Raw genomic sequence first — 23,065 nt, forward strand, 5'->3', positions numbered from 1 at the left:
TACATGAAAAAAAAAACAATATTGTTGAAGCGCTTCACATGAAAAACTAAGTAGGTGCAATGATATAAAAATACATATAAAGTGACCACACTGTATTGAAAGGTATAGATAACTAATGCTAAATAATCCCCCCCAAAAAATATATAAGTGCCAAGTGCAAAACAGGTCATGCGTTTGCTAACTAAATCGTGCCAAAATACAATATGTGCACAATAAACATAATACACAATAACATTGCACACTGATAGTGAAAAGTGCTCAGTATGAGTATGAATGGCATGGTTAAGGTGAGAACGCACTTTAGCCACTTTTGGATTAGGATATACACGTGTGGCATGCTAACACGCATCATGTTTGGAGTGAAGAATTGAAGCACTGACATCGCGGTGTTAGTTTGCACATGAAATGTCAAGCACTTTGTTATTGCACTTTATTGTGGATTTTACTTTTAACCAATATTCATACTCCTACTGAGCACCTGTCACTTTCAGTTAGAGTGTGCAATGTTATTGTGTAATATTTCACTGTGCATATATTGTATTTTGGCACCATTTACTCAGCAAACGCATGACCTGTTTTGCACTTTATTGTGGATTTTACTTTTAACCAATATTCATACCCATGCTGAGCACTTTCCACTTTCAGGTAGAGTGTGCAATGTTATTGTGTATTATGTTTATTGTGCATATATTGTATTTTGGCACGATTTAGTTAGCAAACGCATGACCTGTTTTGCACTTTCAGCACTTGCCACTTATATTTTTTAGGGGGGGATTATTTAGCATTAGTTATCTATACCTTTCAATACAGTGTGGTCACTTTATATGTATTTTTATACCATTGCACCTACTTATTTAGTTTTTCATGTGAAGCGCTTCACCAATATTGTTTTTTTTATGTCATACATCCTGTGGTATTGGGAATATGTGGTAGCAGCTTGCATAAATTGGGGTTGTGTTCTTACCAGTGGAGCGCAGGGGGATTATTTTTATAACCAATATACATGGTTACAACAAGAATGTATTGTAAAACAGTTGGGGTGATTTATTCAGAATAAGTAAAATGCATTTTTTACCCATTAAATAGCATCCAGTTATGAATTGTTTTTTGCAAAGTTCCTCCTGCAATTCATATGTCAATTAACCCGTTGTATTATTGGTGGAGCAAGCAAAGTTGGACACCCAGTGAGTTTAAGGTCCTATTGGCCGAGGCTACAGACTATTCTGAGTACCTGGTTTAGATGGTCATGTACTTTGTATATAAGCTACCCCCCCAGGTGCAGAAACGGAAACTGAGTTGTACTTAAGTTATACAGTATCTAGTTTTGCTTTTTACCCGATTTTTCTTCCTTTATGAACTATCAATGTTGTCTTGCATACTCTGAACACACTGCAATCTATCCTAGAAAAAGAAGCATAAGGCTGAGTATGACACGAGGAGTCGGGTTTTCACCATTCCATGCTCTATTCTGTATGATCAGATCTGGTGATGCCCTGCTTCACCAGATGTATCATTTATCACCATCACACACATGCACTTGCAGTAATCCTCTTGTCACCGATCCAAGCAAATGATTTTCTCCTTTTGTATAATTTTCTAAATGTATTCTGATATGCCACCTGCTGCACTTTTAATCTTCATGGTTGATATTCTATTATGCTAATATATTCCCAAATGACATAAGGGAGAAATGTTAATCAAACATGTTTCCTCTCATCCCATGTAGTCGGCTCTTCAATATTCAAGGACTGAAGAAATGGCTGCGCTAGCGAGTGGAATTTGTGTTTTGGAGTGTCAGGTGTTTGTGAAGGTTGATTTTCAGTGATTGCTGGAGAAGCCAATCATTTAATGATATAAAAATCTCAGTGGAATCTGAAATTCTTAAGCTCTATGTTCCTAATCCCAAGAATCTTTAGGCATTTAGCATATATTTATAAAAGTTTATAAGGCCAAAAGGGATATTGTGTCTGCTGTACAAATGTCGGTTATGCTGCACAAAAGGGAACCAGTTGGTCATAGCTTGATATATAGAAAAGATGTCAGTAGGAGATCCAAGAAATTATCTTTTGTACAAAATATCTTTCAATTTTTAATAAACTTAAAGCGATCCTAAAGGTTCTTTTTTTTTTTTTTGTAAAATAACAAACATGTCTATGCTTACCTGCTGTGTGCAATGGTTTTGCACAGAGCAGCCTGGATCCTCCTCTTCTCGGGTCCCCTGCAGACTCCTCCTGTTTGTTGGGTGCCCCCACAGCAAGCAGATTTCCATGGGGGCACCTGCTGCTCTGTGTGTCCATTCACACTTGGAGCCGCAGCTTGGTCCCACCCCATCTTTCCTCATTTGCTGACTGGCTGTGATTGATTGGCTTGCTGTCTCAGCCAAAAAGGAGGCAGAGATCCGGGATAGCCGAGGCTGTCCTTCACATCGCTGGATCACGATGAGGCTTTGGTAAGTATTCAGGAGGCTGGAGGCACTGCTGCACACAGGTTTTTTTACCTTCATGCATAGAATGCAATAAGGTAAAAAACCTTGAGCCTTTAGAACCACTTTAAGTATTCAGATTATCTGAAGGGGTTGGCAGCACTAAGACACACCAAGGACTGGTGCATCTTGAACAAAGCCCTGATTGATGGACACCACTTATCTTGGAGGAGGGACCAGGAAAGATGCTCCTGGCACTGGCTTTTCTTGGAGGAGAGACCAGAATAGACACCCATGGCACTGGCTTATGTTGGAAGAGGGACCAGGATAGGTACCCCTAGCACTAGCTTATCATGGAGGACGGACCAGGAAAGACACCCCTGGTACTGGCTTATCTTTAAGGAGGGACCAGGATAGACACCCATAGCACTGGCTTATGTTGGAGGAAGGGCAAGGATAGACACCTCTGGAACTGGCTTATGTTGGTGGAGGAACCAGCATAGGCACCCCTGGCACTAGCTTGTCTTTGAGGAGGGTCCTGGATAAGGCACCCCTGGCACTGGCCTAAACTAATGGACAATAGTATTCAGTCTGAAAGTCTAAACCAGACCTTCCATGAGAAGGATGAGCTAGTCTATGTCTGGAAAGCTCAAGAATTGCCTAAAGTCGCTTCCTGATCAATTTTTTTATGTAATCATCTTTTTGAATGACCCTAAAGTGCCTTCTAAGAATGTGTTGTAAGTGTGAGCATCACTTCTGACAGTCAGCCCATGTATGAGAGCTAAAGAGCACAATTTTGTAAAAATGTTTTTGCTTGCAGAGATTCTTTTGAGATTTTGGAAAGACCCCAACTATACCATTTGTTCTCTTTAATTAAAGGGGAGCAAATGTTTCATCATTGAACGCTCTATCTGTTCTCTAGCTATATTCGAACATATGGTATATGTAAAAAGGGCTGACTACTGACGTATGAAGATTGGTAGGGCCTTACCTTTTGACAGCTGTGTGCATTTCTGATATAAAGGTTTTTTTTTTCTCTTTTTTTTTTTGCCATTGTTTTGGTGCAGATACATAGCTGTGCAGATACAAATGTGTCAGTATAAAACTTGTATGAATGGCCCACTTTAAAAGGGTAAGGATGAGCAAGACATGCACTGTGCAGAAAACTCTTAACAACTACATATACTGTATATATTGTATTCTATTTACTGTATATACACCAGTGTGTCTGGTATCTTGTGTATGTCTTAACTGTTTGTCATAGTCTTTAAATCTCTGGGTTAGGAAATACTTGCTTCTATCAATGCCATTTTCAATGTAATTTAGTTGTATTATTTAAGAAATTGTACATGACTTCTAGTGTAATGAGTGTTTTTAATAAAAAAAAATAGATTATATATTACTACAGTATTTTGATTTAAAATGTAATTCAGGATATAATTTTTTTTTTTTTTTTTTTTATATTGCCTTGACAGTTGCTGGTTAAAATAAAACATTAGCAGTTACAAAGTTAACTCTACCAGAGTGCCAGTTCTTTATACCAACTAACCTCCAAGGACTTTGATAACCTTAAGTGGCCGTCCATCTCCATGATGGTAATTGATGCAGTGCATGTCACATGCTAGCACAGCTAAGATACATTTGTGCTGTAAAAATGTAAACCACCAATTTTGGTGTGCTGATGTATATCTAAGCCTTTGCTGTACCCATTGTAAGCTCTGTCCATTGTACAGATGAATGTAGATACATTGACGATCTGTGCAGCTCACAGACCTGATGATCTGAAAACGTTATGCCTCTATAAGAGCCTCCCAAATATAACTTGGCCAACTATTTTGCATGCATGAATGGACTGTGATGTTAATTATATTGACCATAACATGTATTTTCTGTGTAAAATATGTTACAAATGTGTGAATTATCTTCTTTTTCAAGAACTCTGAGTTGTGGTATAAACGTCATAGTATCGCAATAGGAGAGGTACCTACATGTCGACTGATTTCTCGCAGAGAGTTAACAGCAGCCAACATTGAAGAAATATGGAAATCCAAGACACTATCATGGTAATTTTAAGTCGTATTCATTACTACAAGCTTAGGCATTACTTTAGTAGTCTGGTTAGATGAAAGTCAACAAAGCTCCTGTGTGGTATGACCATTGGAAGGAGATTCTGTAAAATGTCATTAATTAATCCTCGAGGGGTAAGCAGTCAGTCATGGAGGTGAACTCATAATATTCCCCTTCCCTTCCCTGGCTTCCCCATCGAGATCAACAGCATTGCAAACAATCGTTCTGTTTAGGTCAAGGTGCTAGGTGTAATCCTGATACTGACCACTTTTATTGGCCACACATCTATTCACTGTCCTATTTGTTCTGGCTTCATCTCCACAACAGGATACCAAAAAGCTTCTAATTCACTCCTTTGTTATCTTTTGCCTCATCTCTTGCAACTCTCTACTTGTTGGCCTACATCTACACAAGCTATTCCCCTTTCAGTCTATCATAAATGCTACTACCGGACACCACCACCTATCCAACTGCTCAGTGTTTGCCAACTCTCTTCCAATCCCTCCTCTGTTTTCAACTTACCCAGTGCATACATTTCAAAATACTAATTAAAGCATATAAACCTATCCGCAAATCTGCCAAAGGTACATCCCCAACCTCATCTCAGAATATCCCCCAAACCATCCTTTTTACGCCTTCCAAGACCTTCTGCTTAAAAGCACAAAGCCCCCTCCCTTTTCCTGCGGTCAGCTCCTACCATGCTCATCTCCAGGATTTCTCCGGAGGCTCTCCCATCCTCTGGAATGCCCTACCCCAATCCATTCGGCTATCTCCTACTTGGCCATACTTCAGGCTGTCCTTTGAAAACTCATCTCTTTAGTGAAGCCTATCCTACTCCTACCTAACAAGTTCACGGGGAGAGTTGAATTCCATTTATCATCCATAGTTGTTACATTTTGTATCATTTGCTTCTCCCTCTATTACCTATAATTTTGGAAATTAAATATAATAAACATATAGCAAGCCAAGCTTGGGAAAATGTGATAACTTCTTTCAGGTAAACTATGCAATATTTCAGATAATTGAACAGACTGTTTGTTTTATTTTATCGATAAGAAGGGATTATGTGACTAAGGCAAACACAGCTACTATTAATTGCTAACATATCCAGGCTGCTTTGTCGATAATCTCCAGTGTTCCAATGGGGCACCCCTCTTCCTGCACACTGTTAAATGCTGAGCCAGCTAGTGAATTGCTCATTTTGCCATTCATGACTGTGATATCCTTCCTTGTTTTTAATCTGCAAACTCATATTTGTTCTCGTAAACCCTTTGTGCTGTTGGATTATTAATGTACTATCTTTTCCTTGTCATACAGTTTACAAAAGATAATGGGTCTTGATTCCCTGAATGATGTGATGGATACAAAGCAGGCAAAGGGAAAGCACATAATGCACAATGTATACAATGTCAACAAACAGGGGATTGTGGTAATGGATGACCGATCAAGTAAGTATTCTATTCCTTTCTCCTCCTGTAAAACAGCTGAGGTTAAATCTGTGTTGCCCAGTCTGGCTGTGCGTATCCATCTTTAGTGTTGCACAACCAGTACTGTGCTATTCAGATGTTACTCCCCAGCAATGCCCTAAAACTATACAGGGTGACCCATAACCATCTTAACTGTCAAAATTGTCCCAGAAAGAAATGGGTCGTTATGGATCTTCTGAAAAGCTAACCACTTGTTACCTTGCAATCAGTGGAGGAACTGCTGACAGGTTCATGTTATAAGAAGACTCCCAATTTTAAATGTAATTTTCAGATTGCGCAGTAAATTATGCAGCCTGTTTTTGAAGTGCAAATACCGGTAATAAAGATGAATGTTGGCTCTGGTGATTGAAAATGTGTTTTAACATGTACGTGTTTGACGTACAGTAACTGCCAAGGGGCACTTTAGATACCGCCACCTTCATGCATTATTGGTTCTAATCAAAACCCTTCCCTAAATAACATGTACGTAATGTACCTCTAAGCAGGCCATAAAATATGAACCTCTTAGTTTTTTGTTTTGGTTTTCTTTTTCTGTTGATCACATATAGTCGGTTGTACAAAATTCCAAGAAGTCAATGGACCCCCTTAGTTTTAATAACATGGAAGACTGTGTGCCTGCTACAAATCCACAGGTTTCTCGAGCGAATGGGAATGCAATCTCTGATTCCTTCTGTTACTTCTCCTGCAGGCGAAAATGAGATCACAGCTTGTCTGTTTTAAACAGAATACGTATCAAATGGCTATTATTTCTGTTCAGGTGAATGATGGAAGGTAATATTGAGAATAGTGAGATGAGGGCCTTGTTATGTACAGGCTATGAAACAGCTCATTTGAAACCTTTTTCATTTTTTTTGAGACTCTTCTTGAATGTGAACCTGGTTTGTCTAATAAAGCATGCAAACTAACATCAATGATAGAGTTCAGGCACAAGGTATCTGTTCTGGTCTTCCCTGGAGAGCCTCCTGGATCCCTACATCCAGGCTGTATACAGAACCAAAACTTCTATCCAAATTGAGGTTATATCCTGTCTCTAAGGTCCACCCCATGCCATCCGGCTGTCAAATATCCATGTCTCCTGACCTCAGAGGTTCTGAAATTAAAGGTGACAATGATTATGGCCATATTAGTAGTGATCCTGTTGCTGGCACCAAGTCCCTAAGGACACGATCACCATTATTGGAGCAGATGAGCACGGTATTAAACACTGTTGCTTATGTGTTTCTGCTAGTGTGATATGGCCTGTTATGCCGGGGTTGGAAATCAGGGCCCTACATACCAGTCTAAGAATTGAATTTACAGTGCTTGTCAGGTACAAAGGAACTGATTTGAAGATGAACATGGTGCTTGCAAAGTGCCTACATTATACTGAAAATCTTTCTTTATACGCTTTGGTGGACAAGACAGGTTCTCTTTAGATAAGGTTTAAAAAATTCTTTCCTTTTTAACTTTTTTAAATGCAAGTTCCCCAGCACTCGGTGATTCTTTGCTAAAGCCACTCCGTATAAACCTGTTTTTGAATATTTTATTTAAAATGAATGTCTCTTCATACATGCATAAGATCTGCAGCTGCTTTGTGCAGCTCTGGTCCTTTTTGCATATCACATCTGGGGGTGAACTTCTGAGGAATCTTGTTTTCTTTCTCCCCAAAGGCTTACACTCTGAAAAAGTAGTCACACTAAGTGGGTCATTCGCCCTAACTGGGAATGCATGTCATGTTGACAAATGTTCTATTCCTTTGCACTCCGTTTTGTACTGTTTCTATTTAAAGTGTTACTAAACCCACAACAGTAAAAATCAGTCTGTGTATGCAGTAAAGCATGCTTGTTATACTAGCTGTGGAACCTAAAGGGGTTAATCCCCTGCATTGTGTAAAACGGATTTTTGATCCTTTCTTCTCTGCCCCGCCTCGTTGAAATGACCACCTGATACAGACTGAACCTGTGGTCACATGCTCAGTTTGATGTGTATTGCTAGTGCATGTGATCAGCACAGGGCCAATCAGCACTGTCCAGATAGGGGTCAGACATTTCACATCCTCCTAGAGGAGAAAGAAAACTCCTCCTACAAGCTTTAACCAGTGCGCAGCTGAAGTTGCAAGACTGCACTTACTGCTGATGAGAAAAGGTATTTAGCAGTTTATATTTACTAAAATAATTTAATTTCCATGTTCTGTATACTGTACCAGATACACCGAGACCACATATAGTGAATGCAGGGTCCTAGGTTTAGTAACACTTTAAGTTCTGTATTGTAACTCCCCGAATCTTAAAACAATGAAATTACATATAAATGCACATACATACATACATACTTGTATGTATGTATGTATGTATGCACCTCACTGTGTTCTTGCAGCATTTTCTCACCACACTCTGATTCCAGAGTAGTTAACGACTGTTTCGAAGTATTCCTGTTAGGACTCTCACACACCGTCACAAGACGTTGTGGCTATACAGGTATAATTACAATTCCATTGATAACATGCACACTGGGACTTTGGAAAGCTGTGTTATAAGCATTGTTAATGGTTTTGTTCTGATTCCAAGATTAAAATGTGTATATAAACCCAAATACTAAAGTTCTTTAAATAGCTCCCTTTTGGTTGTAAACGTAGTTATGCAAGTTATTTACAAAAGCCTATTTGATGCAGTTTCTACTACTTTTTTTTTTTTTTTTTTTATCAACAGCCCCCAATAGGCTTTCCTCCAATCCCTTGACCATTTAGCAGCTGAGACTTAATGCACACTGGGCATTTAGTAATGCTGGTATCATTAGCTTTGTTAAGTCACATTCAAAATGCAAGCTTTTCAGTGGTGTGTGGTGTTTTTCCATGTTTGTGGTTTTTACACACAAAAATGTTGCTCAAAAATGCCGGTTTGTCGTGTTTTACTGTGTTTTTCTGCATTTTACCAGCGTTTAGAGCATTTTTACAGCTAAAAAACTACTCCAGAAACCCACTATTTTTGTTTTTTTTTGTGTTTTTTTTTTTTTCCAGCCAAAAAACGCTGATTACAGCCTATGTGCGCATGGACACATAGGATAACATGCTGGGGAGTTTACTGGCTGTAGAAAATACCAAGGGCCAAAAACCGCAGCTGTAAAAACGTCCAGTGTGCTCGAGGACTAAAGTGTATCTAAAGGCTATTTTATTTAATAAGAAAACTGTTTCTTAATCCCCAGTCTTTTTTGTCCTTCCATGTCCCTTCAGTAGCTACTTAGCTCAAATCAGTACAGTATAGGGCCATCTATGTGTCCTGACCAACAGAAACATGGCTGTCACCCAGGGGGGCTTGTCCAGCTTCAAACTTGTCTAAGCAACCTCTGTCTGCTATTTATTCAGCATCGGAATATCATCTACAGTAGAAACTGAGTGGTGGGACAGCAAGATTGTTTGGTTTTAAATTGCATTTTATTGATCAGGACATGAGGCAGCTGCTTTGGTATGCACTGAAAAAAGTACATGTTCTATTTTTTGCAGTGTTCTCTAACACTACGTATTGCATCACAATGCGCTGCAGTGCTTAGAATTAACATAGAAGTTTCAAAAAAATAAGCACTGCAAAAACAAGTACTGCAATGCATTAGAACAATGTATTGCACTTGCATGACTGCACACTGGTTATGAGCAATGCAGTGTGAATAAGTCCTTATTTATTTCAGGTACTTATATAGCGCCGTCAATTTACGCAGCGCTTTACATATATAATGTACATTCACATCAGTCCCTAACCCTCAAGGCTTGTACAATCTAAGGTCCCTAACTCACATTCATACATACACATACTAGGGCCAATTTAGACAGGGTCCAATTCACCTACCAGCATGTCTTTAGAGGGTGGGAGGAAACCCACGCAGGCACAGGGAGAACATGCAAACTCCAGGCAGGTGGTGCCGTGGCTGGGATTCGAACCAACGACCCTAGTACTGCCAGGCGGAAGTGCTAACCATTTAGCGTGTGTGTGAGCAGGGCCCTCCTATCCCTCTTGTATTGAACTGTATTGTTGCTGTATTGTCTCCCTTTATATTGTAAAGCGCTGAGCAAACTGTTGGCGCTATATAAATCCTGTATAATAATATCACATCTGTCCCTAACCCTCGAGGGGTGTACAATCTAAGGTCCCTAACTTTCATTCATACACATACTAGGGCCAATTAACCTAACAGCATGTCTTTAGGAGTGTGGGAGGAAACCAGAGTACAAGGAGGAAACCCACACAGGGAGAACATGCAAACTCCAGGCAGGTGTTGCCATGGTTGGGATTTGAACCAACGACCCTAGTAGTGCCAGGCGAAAGTGCTAACCATTTAGCCACTGTGCTGCTCTACAGAAGGCAGCTGGGAAGGCAAGTACCATTGTCTGACATTTCAGTTCAGTACTCAGGACTTTACAAGGACACACGATTTCCCTCAGGATCAGCAGGAATTGTTCCATAAATTTACTTAGCCGTAAAAAAAGAAAACAAATGTAGCCATCTAAGGACTGATACGCTACAATAGATTACATTTTATTTTTACTTCAGTTTAGATGAATTTTACCATCTTTCATGTAATTTTTGTATTGAGCTTGCATAAACATAGTGAAAAAAAGTGTAATACAAATGGTTTGTATTTTTGCAGAAGAGCTTCCACACTGGCTGCTGTCTGCAATGAAGTGTTTAGCAAATTGTAAGTATCTTTATTTTCTACTGCCACATATGTTTCTCTTGATTTAAAATGATACTAAACCTAAACATTTTTGACCCTAATGCATTGCTTGTATTAAGGTAAAAAAACATTTTTTAAGTTCCCTGTGTTTCCCCCTGCCCTGTGTGAAGGGGGAAGGGAGGGGAGAAAAGATCAGTGTTGTGCACGGCTGCCTCCCTTCTCTCCTCGCTTCCTCTTCACACAGGGACTCGAACAGCAGCGGGAGCCATTGGTGAAGAGGAAGTGGGGGGACGGGACTAAGTCTCGTAGACATACAGTTTGCTATGGGGACAAATGCTACATGATTACTCCCAAACGGCTTGCTATGGTGCTAGGGGGGCACAAAGAGGAGGGGGAGCCAGGATCGTCAGTGGGGGACCAGAGAAGAGGAGGATCGGGGCCACTCTGTGCAATACCACTGCACAGCAGGTGAGTATAACATGTATGCAAAAAACAATTCTGCTTTTTAGTGACACTAATCAAGATATAACGTATTCCAGCTAGAAGCCATTTTCAGCTTTTACAGAGAGGCAGAAGGGTTTAGAAAACCGTTTTTCCTTAAGTAGCGGGAAATGGTTAAAAACTGGTGTGGTGCTCTTGTGTGGGGTTTTTGTGTGGTCCTTGTTCCTGTTCGAGTAGATTCAACCACTTTTTCTTAGTGGTGGTTGTTACTGGAACAGAAAGTGGTGGAAAATCACTTATTCTTGCTAAAGGACTAGAGGGAGAATGGGGACACTTGTTCTGGTGACAAGTTTGTGTGTGTGTCTTGTTTTTCCCATTTTGGAACAAATTCCTATGGTTTCCTTATTTTCAGAGACTGGAAGTAAAGAAAACTTCCCAATGGGACATGATGATAAAAAAAATATGTATGTATGTATGTATGTATATATATATATATATATATATATATATATATATATATATATATATATATATATATATATATATATATTTTTTTTTTAATATATATATATATATATATTTATTTTTTTAATATATATATATATTTTTTTTTTTTTCTTAACAAAAAAATTTGAGTTTCCGTTTTTTAGATTTTCTTTTTTTTTTTTATTTATATTTTAAAACTGCCATAACATTTTATGGATATGTCTCTTTTCCCTTTTTTCAGGGCCAAATTGCTCAGAAATGAAGCAACCAATGTACACGGGGTTTGAACGAGATGTATTTAAGACTATTGCAGATTATTACAGTTATCTTCAGGAGCCACTACTGACTTTTCAGCTTTTTGATGTGTTTGTGAACATCTTGGGTAAGCAAAGATAAATGTTCCATTTTATTAAAAAAAAAAAAATTGCCACATGGCCAAGCTTTTTTTTCTTAGACTTCTGTAGTGGCTGAACAGAAGTTTTTCAGCAGCTGAATTACCAGTAGCTTCTTATGTCTCTTGGCTTAGAGGACAGGTCCTGAGCACCAGAATTTTCTTACCCTCCCATCCGAGAATCCATAATGAGGAGACCCAGTATAGACCACTTGCCATGAAGTCCTACAGAAAGGAAAAAGAAGTCAGTGGGTGTTTCAACCCTCTGAACACTAGCCAAAGGGAAAATGTCAATTTAAGTAGAAATTACCTTTTACTTTTTGGGCTAGTGCTTTTTTTTTTTTTTTCTTGTATGCAATGCTCTCAGCATATGTGCATTGAAAGAGGTGCTTAAAGAAGAGAGAAGTGACCACAATGACCATATGTAATCCACATTAGTTAAAGTTTAACTTTGGGCAAAATTATTTAAATACCACTTTCCCAGCTTTTAACAATTTTGTTTTATCTCATAACTTAGAAAAAAAAGTATCAAAGTATTGCTTACACCAATTTTGGTTCTGTGGTCTCTTCCCCTCCAGATCCAGTTGTGATGACCGGTCCCATATCTGCTTATCTTGCCGGTGTCTGACTTGTCTTGCTTCCTCCCCTCTTCCTGACATCATCCAAACCACTCATCCTGCTTATCACATAACATGCTACAGGGTAACGTTGCAGAGAACACTATGGGATAGGAAAAGAGGCCTTCCACATGCTATGTCAAAGTAAAATGACTGGTTTCTTTGAGCTCCTGACACTATCCCATTCATTGAAATTTATATGGACTGTTTTTTGTGGTTCAGTTGGGGAAGAGGCACTGGCCATATAACAACTAGTTATAGATTTGACAGTTTTGACTGAACTTTCACTTTCAACGTGAAGAGCAGAGACGAATTCGAACCTCTGCCAGTTTATCTTTGCTATCTAGCCCTTGTAGAGGAGTTCTATACCAGGGGTGTCAAACTACATTTCATCGTGGGCCGAACAAGCATTCTGGTTGCCGGTAGTATCTGTAAGATTAGATGTCAAGAACCCCCACCATCAGAAGTAAAGAGCTCCCCCACCCTGCCCTACATCAGTGCACCCCCACTTACCCTGTGCTACTGGTGGGAAGGAGCTGGGGTGCAGAAAGTGCAGTGTCTGGAGGAAGACCAGAGGAGGGCTGGAGCCAGCTGCCAGTCTGCTGAATGCTGAGACCAGGGGAGGTGCAGATGAAGGGGGGGGGGGGGTGCTGCTTTGGCTTCACTGAGAGTAGTGGGATCTGTAGAAGGGGTTCCGTCTTCCCCTCTGATGTTGACTGCTGAGATGGGGGAAGGGGGAGGAAATGTAGGAGATGTGTGAGGGCCACATCTAATGGATTGGCAAGCCACATTCAGCGTGTTTGACATGTGTATTCTATACTATTTGTCGTGTCTCTGGGACAGGAACACCCGATGGAGGTTCTGACCCTTCCTTGATGCAAAATTGATAAAAACAAATGTTTTGTGTATACCTGTAAATTAGCTTTTTTAACATGGATGAACTCTAAAATCAAGAGTGTCAATCTCCATTTGCCCTCACAGGGCTGGTTGTATCTGTAAGTCTGGAGCACCCCCCCCCCCCCCTTATATCAGATGTCAAGAGTCCCCCACCTGTCCTTACATCATACTGCCACCACCCTTACCTTGTGCTGCTGCTTGAAAGAAGCAAAAAGTGCAGAATCTGGAGGAGGGCGGGAGTCAAGGGGAGCCGGAGACAAGGGGGTGCTGCAGCTGCATGGAGAGGCGCAGAATGTGTAGGCAGAGTTCTGTCCTCCTCTCTGCTGCCGACTGCTGGGGTAGAGATGAGTGGGGTGCCGCAGCTCCAGGACAGGTGTGAGGGCCACTAGAAATAGCCTGGTGGGCTAGATTCAGTCCACAGGCCTTGTGTTTTGACGAATGTTTTTTTTTTTTTTTTTTAATTAAAGTGGAACTTCACTCTTCCGATCAACATTGACTATTTTTAATCCTTATGCCGCTAGCATTAGTAAATTTTTTTTTTTCCTTGCCTTGGCAAATGATGTGTAACATCCTATCAGGCTTCAGGAGGGGCTTTCTCAGCTAAGCACACCCACCTGCCCGCATACCTGAGAGAAGGGCAGATGGATTCCTGGAATTGCATACATCATCTGCCCTTACTCAAGATGGCCACAGCCAGAAATGCTAGGAGGTGTTTTTTATAGTGATTTCCCAAGAAAATAAAGCATGGAAACATGGATGGATGGGGAAGTTTGCTTTGAATGTTAAAAATGAATTAAATAGCACCTTTTTTCTTTGTGGTGCTCAGATGATTTGTAGTTGTGCTTTAACTTTCAGACATTAGGGAACCCCTGCCAATAACTAATGTGCCATTAGTTGCTGATATAATAGTGTGGTGGTCAATGAGATAAATGCCTGTTAAATTGGTGGTCAGTGGGAAGAATGCCCCCCATACATATACTTAAACGATTGTTGTTAGTGGTTACATATCTGAGACGTGTAAATTGCTCAAGGAACCCCTGGAACCCTTTTGAGGATCTCTAGTTGAGAGAGGCTGCTATAGACCATCCAGCTGAGTCAGGACAAGGAACATTTGTGTCAAGCTGGTGAGTGATTTACTCTTCTTGCATCCATCCAAAACTGGATGATTAGCTCAATATAGAGGAAGCATAAAAAATAAAATGGTTAGTGCCTGAATGAAAGAAATTGTACTAAGAATATATGTTGCAGTATTTATCTGCTCAGCAGTGTTCACAGCACACATTAAATATTGCCGATCTTCATTCAGCTTCCAGAATTCACGTCTTCTAAAGGTCTATGTCAGCTATTTATAGCTGCAGCCTTTGGGATCTTTCAGGGAATTATTACATCCATTCTTTCCTCTAATAATGTCAACAATAAAGCACAGCAGTGTTTGCTGTCGCCTCCATACTTATTCAGCTACTTAGCCTGCTTTCTCTCAATCCGTCTAATCACATCAAAGCACAATAAAGAGAGTCAGCATGCAGAGCTGTTGAAATATATTCTCATCTTCAGATTGCATTTTGGCTATATAAAAAAATGTTTCTTCCAGTAACCAGTCAGGTACATAAATAATAAATGCACTCTGATTGGTTGGTCGTTACAGGCAGTATGGATACATTTCCTCCTCCTAGTTCTTGCAGCCCACCTTTTTTTCGCAAGTTCTGTCAGTGATATCAGCTGTATATTCCCTTTAACATTTAAAGTTTAAGTTCATCTAGTGGCCAAAATTCTTAATTTTTTTTTTTCTCAAGTTGAGCTATTTAAAAAGAAAATACTGTTTTATTGCCACTAGATGGTGCTAACAATCGTACGAGGTGGTACTATAATGCAGAATGTGGCAAATTTATTATCCAGGATTTATATAGCGCCAACAGTTTGCTCAGCGCTGTATGGTCAGGCAAATTTTGTTGGAGCCTTGAGAATGTGGGCGAGATTTACTAAAGCTGGTGCACTCAGAATCTGGTGAAGCTGTGCATGGTAGCCAATCAGCTTCTAACTTCACTTTGTTCAATTAAGCTTTGACAATAAAACCTAGAAGCTGGTTGGTTACTATGCAGAGCTGCACCAGTTTTACTAAACCTCCCCCTATGTTTGATATATAGACCCTTATGAGTTGTGCATGGTGTTACTGGTAAATGACCAGCAGTTTTAATTGCCAATTGCTGAACAGCTAGAGCACAGACAGAAGTCTAATATGGTGCAGGGGCGGACTGACAACTCATGGGGCCCCCGGGCAATAGGGGATCATGGGGCCCCTGTGTCCTCGCCCACACCCAAAAAAACCTATGAAAAAGCCAATGAAAGGTACCAGGAGCATCTCATGGGGGCCCCCTACTGATCCCGAGCCCTCGGGCGGTGCCCGAGAGCTCGAATGGTCAGTCCGCCCCTGATATGGTGCTATGCATTTATCAATTTATCACCGTACTTGTGTTAGGTTTGATGTTGATTGAGTAATTCTAGGGTGAACTTCCAGTTTATAGCTGTATTTGAACTTTAATTTAATTTAAATTAAATATTAATGTAGTTATTCTTTTAGATTTATGAAAGCCCAGCGCCAGACTCCAAACCTCTCCCCACCCTTCCTAACCCTTTCATTTAATAAAATAAACACACACACTAAATGATTAGCACTTCCGCCTGGCAGTACTAGGGTCGTTGGTTCGAATCCCAGCTACGACACCACCTGTCTGCAGTTTGCATGTTCTCCCTGTGCCTGCGTGGGTTTCCTCCCACACTCCAAAGACACGCTGGTAGGTTAATTGGATCCTGTCTAAATTGGCCCTAATATGTGTATGTATGAATGTAAGTTAGGGACTTTAGATTGTTCCCCCTTGAGGGTTAAGGACTGATGTAAATGTACAATAATAATACACAATAATAGACAATGGAATCACCTCCTCACACAATGACGGGCATCGGGATCCCCGTTCCCCACAGGACAAATGGGAGCAGACTCAGTGGAACAGTACAAATGGTATACACAATTTACTATACAGCTTACATAGTAAAATTGCCGTCCATCCTCGCTGATCTCCGTTCTATGCTGAGACCTTCTCCAAAATGGCCGCTCCGCTCCCCCCGGCCCAGCGTCCAATGCCACGACCCCGACGCGCCCCGTCACCCCCGACCCTTTCACAAGCCCTTTTACAAGGCAATTTTACTATGTAAGCTGTATAGTAAATTGTGTATACCATTTGTACTGTTCCACTGAGTCTGCTCCCATTTGTCCTGTGGGGAACGGGGATCCCGATGCCCGTCATTGTGTGAGGAGGTGATTCCATTGTCTACTCATATCAAGGATAGCATACTCCTAGTGAAGGCAACTGTATGTGGTACAAAGGATTCCCAGTATGCTTTGAAAGTTTAAGGGGGTAATTGTATGTTGTCCTATATGCGGAGTGGCACGTATTTGGCACTATTTTGTCACTGATCACAAATTGTGTTTTTGTAGAGTGTCACGCATTGCAGTGGTGGTTTCACAGGACCACTAGTCAAGTGGTGTGCTGTTTTTCACTTCACACGTGTGATGTTTATTTATATCACCAGTGTGGTTGCATGCTATCACGTATATTGTTTTTTTAAAAGATAATGCACTATATCTAGTATATTTTTTTTGAGGTACTTTTGGATTGAAGGGAAGATTTGGACATTGTCACAGTTGGAAGATTGAAGAAGCGAGGATCATTATTTGCACATTTTAAATTTTTATAATTAATTTATTTTTGGACTTTTTGTATGTGGGACTTTTTGATGGACATTATGTTAGTAGTATGAGACTACGGGATAGGGTGTATATGTTTGTAGAATATGAAAAGGTAGTTGGTTTTACATTTTAATATTTATATTTAATATTTATTTATTCTCTCCCCCCCCCCAAAGTCTTCAGGATTTCATGTGACACATAGGATCCTCTTCTTCTCTCTGCACTGTCTGGTCCTGGATGACACAGAGAGAGACAGACATGATAATGTAAATCCTGCATCATTATGTTGTAAATGAGGTGAGCCATGGTGGTGCCTCTTCGGGGTCGGACCTATGACAACCACACTCACAGTATTTTCTCAATATTCTATGATGAGTGAAGCTTGTCACCATTCAGTGCAGAAGATTGTGGATATCTTGTGGCAAAAAACTACTGGGGGGGGGGCTTCACATTAAAGAGGACTATTGCAGTGTGAGCTTCGTTAGTCTTCACAAAATCTGGGGTCTCTTAAAATGTGTACTTTTAATGCAGCTAGCATAAATAGTACTAGACCAGTTGATATCACTCCCTTTTAATTCACTGAACTGCAGCATTCTGACTAAGAGAGGGGAAGGGCAAGTGGTAACAGCCACTCAGGACCTGCTGTATGCACATGTGCAGTTTGTAAAAGATTCAGACAGGAGAAAACCGATGAACAGAGTAAGCAGATGAATTACTCATTAATGTGCTGCTGCTGCTCTTTCAATTCCCAATTAGGAGGCTGGAATTTCTTTCCTGCCCCCACACTGTACATAGAAAATCTGGCAGTGCTGTTTGGCGGAAGTCCCTGGACAAAAGACTGGATGCACAGAACTGCAAACCTTTTTTCCAGTTCTCTCACATTTATTTCAGATGCATATTTAGCCATTTGTCTGGCATTCTAAATGAATTAATTTTTTTTTTTTTTTCAGAAAAACCGCATGTTAGTTGAGTACATATTTATGTTGGTATATACAACACATATTGTTTAAAGAGATGCTTTCACCTTGCATCTTGTGGAGGATGAGACTTGGACAGGCCATTGGTTAATTAATTTTCTTTAATTTTGCCACAGATGGAAGGAAAGAAAATGTATTTATTCCCTCATCAGTACGGTCATTGTTGATGGGGGGGAATAAATAAATTTTCTTTTCTTCTATCCGTGGTGAAATTAAAGAAAATTGCATAATCTTTGGCCCTCCCACAGTGCTATCGTGTTCTGTCAGTAGGGAGCCTTCCCTGCCAACAGAACACAATGATTAGTGTTGCTGCCTACAGCCAGCTGCGATAATCGTTAAGAAAAAAAACTTGACAGGCTAGTTGTGCACACGTTGATTGATAGATTGGGCACCCTCGTTGTACACAAGTCACACGTGGATCAAAATGTATCCGGTCTCTGCTGAACCGGTCAAATTTCGATCCATGAATGGCTGGTTTAAGGAAGGGGTAGTACTGGTAAGGTGAATAAAACTTGATGAGGTGGTGGGCTTTAAGACCCTGTCATTAGGTAATGTCTTTTTAACTTTATCTGCATGCCTATTATTATTATTATTAATAAAATAAATCCATATATGCAGGTGTAGTTTTCATATAGATCCAAACCTATGACATATGATGCCTGGCTTAGCTCTCACCCTCTTTCACCATTTTAGTTCCCCCAGAAGACCATGTTACTACAGGTCTGCCATAAAACTAGTATTAAGGAGCTATAAGCTACATAGTGAATTATACCCGCATAGTGAATTATACCTTGCATAGTGAATTATACCTTGCATAGTGAATTATACCTGCATAGTGAATTATACCTGCATAGTGAATTATACCTTGCATAGTGAATTATACCCGCATAGTGAATTATACCCGCATAGTGAATTATACCCTGCATAGTGAATTATACCCTGCATAGTGAATTATACCTTGCATAGTGAATTATACCCGCATAGTGAATTATACCCGCATAGTGAATTATACCTTGCATAGTGAATTATACCTTGCATAGTGAATTATACCTTGCATAGTGAATTATACCTGCATAGTGAATTATACCTGCATAGTGAATTATACCTGCATAGTGAATTATACCCTGCATAGTGAATTATACCCTGCATAGTGAATTATATCTTGCATAGTGAATTATACCTGCATAGTGAATTATACCTGCATAGTGAATTATACCTGCATAGTGAATTATACCTGCATAGTGAATTATACCTTGCATAGTGAATTATACCTGCATAGTGAATTATACCTTGCATAGTGAATTATACCCGCATAGTGAATTATACCCGCATAGTGAATTATACCTTGCATAGTGAATTATACCCGCATAGTGAATTATACCCTGCATAGTGAATTATACCCTGCATAGTGAATTATACCCTGCATAGTGAATTATACCCTGCATAGTGAATTATACCCTGCATAGTGAATTATACCCTGCATAGTGAATTATACCCTGCATAGTGAATTATACCCGCATAGTGAATTATACCCGCATAGTGAATTATACCCGCATAGTGAATTATACCCGCATAGTGAATTATACTTGCATAGTGAATTTCTACAAAAATAACCTTGCAATAATGGCAGAAGAGTACTTGCCTTTTCAGTGGGCGCTTTTTCATGAGCTACAGATGCTGCTGCTATCTGATGCTCCAGGGTGTGGCAGAAAACTTCACCCCCCCCCCCCCAATGCTGGGGTTCCTCCTGCCAATCCTATGTCAATACAGGCTTCAGTAGTGATATAAAGATTTACAGTCGGACCGTAGTGCTCATCAGGGGGCACACTATCTGGAAGATGGTCATGTGCAAATATGAAAATCACATATAAAATTTACTGTACAAAATTCTAAATTTATGCTCCGCAAAAACCCTTTACTCAACCACTGATTTCACTTTTTAACTTGGTGTTACTAATATTAGCAATGCCTTTTTTAAATGATGCAGGTTAAAGCAAATGGCATTCCCCCTTGTCATACAATGAAACCCTCATAACTGATTTTGATCTTATGTATTTTTTCAGCCTTTTTTTCTTTTATAAATCGCTGTTCAGCGGTATCTGGAGAAAGACCATACCATGTGATGTGTTCGAACAGGATGCGTTTTCTACCAGTGGGAATACAGTCGCTGGGGTCTGTCAGTTGTACAAGATCTTTTTGCCTCTGAATCATTGTAATTTATGCTGTCACAGGTCTTCAGCAGAAGGAGCTGATTGCTATTGAAGCTCTTCAACTTTGCTGTCTGCTTCTGCCACCGGAAAATCGCAGGAAACTGCAGCTGCTAATGAGGATGATGGCGAGGATAAGCCTTAACAGGGATATGCCACCTCTGCATGATAGCACAGGGAACAGAGCACTGGTATGTTATTAAAGAGACTTCGGATAATTGGACCTCCTTGACTGCTGAGCTTAGCACTACAGGTGTCTGCTCACAAAAGGGATGGTTTTATCTGCCTAATAAAAGATTTCCATGCCCATGCTTGCCTTTGTTCCACAGCGTGTGTTCAAATTTTTTTTTTTTCACTTTTTCCTTTTTAGGAGGATTTGGAAGGATTTTCAGGCCATCAAATACATGATGTGCTTGACATTAGAGAATGATTGCAGGTTATAATTGCAGAATTTAAAGCCCTAGGCATATGTAGTTTGTCAGAGAGCCAGTATGTTCGCTGCCAATAGAAACCTGATTTCTGAAAATGCTAGTTGCTTGGCTGTCCTTTCGATCTAACAGCTTCAGTATTCAAAGTTTTTTGAAGTGAACAATGTTCCCATACTACAAGACACCTTCCACAACGTGTAAAACAATCGTGACTTGGTGATGAAAACCAGTGCCTATAGCAAATGATTAGTGATCTGTGCTGTCACTCGTGCTCCCCCTCCAAAACTGCACTCACCGCAATGTATTGACCCCTTGTGCATAGGTGGGTCAAAAGTGCTTAATTGGGTGCATTCCTTCCACAAGCCCCTGCAATGGATTATCCTCCTGTGAGCCACTGAGATAGGTATCCACTGTATTAAGATCCTTCCAATGAGCCAGATTTCCACTTGTCCACCACCACAGAGATATGCTTAAATGTATCAACGGAGGTCATGCACACTTTCAAAATTCATATGAATAGACCTCTCCGGCAAGCACTGAACTCCGATGGAGGGAAGTGAGATCCCACTCTGATCATTGCTCACCAGCGTCTCGACAGAGTACCGACAGTACAGAGCAGCGGTGGCAAGTCTGCACATGCAATGTTTGTTTGTATATTGCTAGAGAGGTTTTTCGTTTTTGGGAGGGGGCATGTGATCAGCACAGGGCCAATCAGTGCTGTCCGGACAGAAGGTCATGCAGCCTCAGAGGACATGCAGCCTCAGAGGACATGTGAGAGGAGAATAAAAACTCCTCCAAGCTGGAACCAGTGCTCGGCCGAGCACTGATAGAAGCCACATGACAGCTATATACCACTGATGAGAAAAGGTACTTAGTAGTTTATATTTACTAAAATAATTACAATTCTGTGTTCTTTGTACTGTGGGAGACCAGATAGAGTGAATGCAGGGTCCTGGGCTTAGTAACACCCACATGGAATAAAAATATATTTAAAAAATATTCTTCCCAAATATATTGACATATATTTGAAATACTACAATTTTGGCCGTATTCAATATATAAAATAAAGTCTATATAATATATGTTGAAATGCGTTTTTTTTTTGTTATATATTCTTCATATTTTTTTAACATATATATATATATATATATAAATAAAAGGCATTTTAACATATGTTTTTACATATATTTGTAAATGCATTCCAAAAATGTAGATTAAATGTATTTTTAAAGACATACAGTGTATTTGAAAATGTATTTTTAAAAATATTTTTCATATACTATACATATATATATATGTGTGTGTGTATGATATATATATATATATATATATAATTGAATATGGCCAAAATTGTAGTATTTCACATGTCTTAATATTTGGGAAGAATATTTTTAATATTTTTCTTCCATGTGGGCACTTTAATTTTAAAAGGCAATAGTTTTACTGTGAACAAAATAAAATACTGCCTTTTTGTTTTGACAGGTATATGAGCATAAATTGTCAGTTTTAGCTCCTCCAGATGCTTCTCTTTTATTATGTCATAATGACTGGGCACAAATGCTCCCTTGGTGCATGTTCAGTACTAGGGGTGGATGTAGGAACAATTTCAATATTTTGCTACATTAGAGATAAGCTATCCTTCTATGGCCAAAAAATAGTAAAGGCATAAATGTAATTTAAGATTTGCTCCCTTTTGGGCTTTTAAAGCATATTGAACCACAAAATTGTCAATGTAATGTATTGCAGCTTACCAGTAAGGGTGAGCAGGGGTTTGGTTCAAACTTAGGTTTGGGTCAAACCAGGAGGCAACTTGTCACTCCTGCTAAATCTTTGATCATTCAGCTGCGGCCCGGACATTCTGTGCCCCACAGCTGAACATAAAGGGATGGGGATCCTCGCCACCTCATTCACTTATCCACATCCACATGGCTATATTCAGACAATGACATTGACCAAGTATGGCCATGTGCAGCTCCGTGTACATTTTTGGCATCTGCCAGGTGGTGGGATGCATGAACTCCCGTGTGTTATGTCGCCCTGACACGGCCAGTTGAGAAGACCATAGAGCCAAAATATTGAAGATGACCAGACAAGGACAAACACTGGCAAGGGAGCTCATGGACATTGCATTGCTGGAAAAGGAGAGAGTATGCTTTTTAAATTTACTATTGAAAGAGTATTGTTCTTTCTGTTCTGTAAATGGGCAAAAACACTTCCTGCCTGAAATCTAGGAGGTATTCTGTAGTCTTGACCTAG

The 23,065-nt window shown here is 39.9% G+C and overlaps 1 protein-coding gene across 1 annotated transcript in view; it reads left to right on the forward strand.

The window, feature by feature from the left end:
* DEPDC1B (DEP domain containing 1B) overlaps positions 1-23,065 on the forward strand; it is an 83,584-nt gene that overhangs the window by 34,935 nt on the left and 25,584 nt on the right. The window contains exons 4-8 of the mRNA XM_089688053.1: positions 4,358-4,485; positions 5,807-5,937; positions 10,594-10,641; positions 11,789-11,929; positions 20,406-20,572. Coding sequence (XP_089544179.1) covers positions 4,358-4,485; positions 5,807-5,937; positions 10,594-10,641; positions 11,789-11,929; positions 20,406-20,572 — 615 coding nt within the window. The remainder of the gene's footprint in view (positions 1-4,357; positions 4,486-5,806; positions 5,938-10,593; positions 10,642-11,788; positions 11,930-20,405; positions 20,573-23,065) is intronic.

This window comes from Staurois parvus, unplaced genomic scaffold (genome assembly GCF_062004578.1).
Source record: "Staurois parvus isolate SC_StPar_1 unplaced genomic scaffold, SC_StPar_1.0 ptg000445l, whole genome shotgun sequence".
NCBI lineage: Eukaryota > Metazoa > Chordata > Amphibia > Anura > Ranidae > Staurois > Staurois parvus.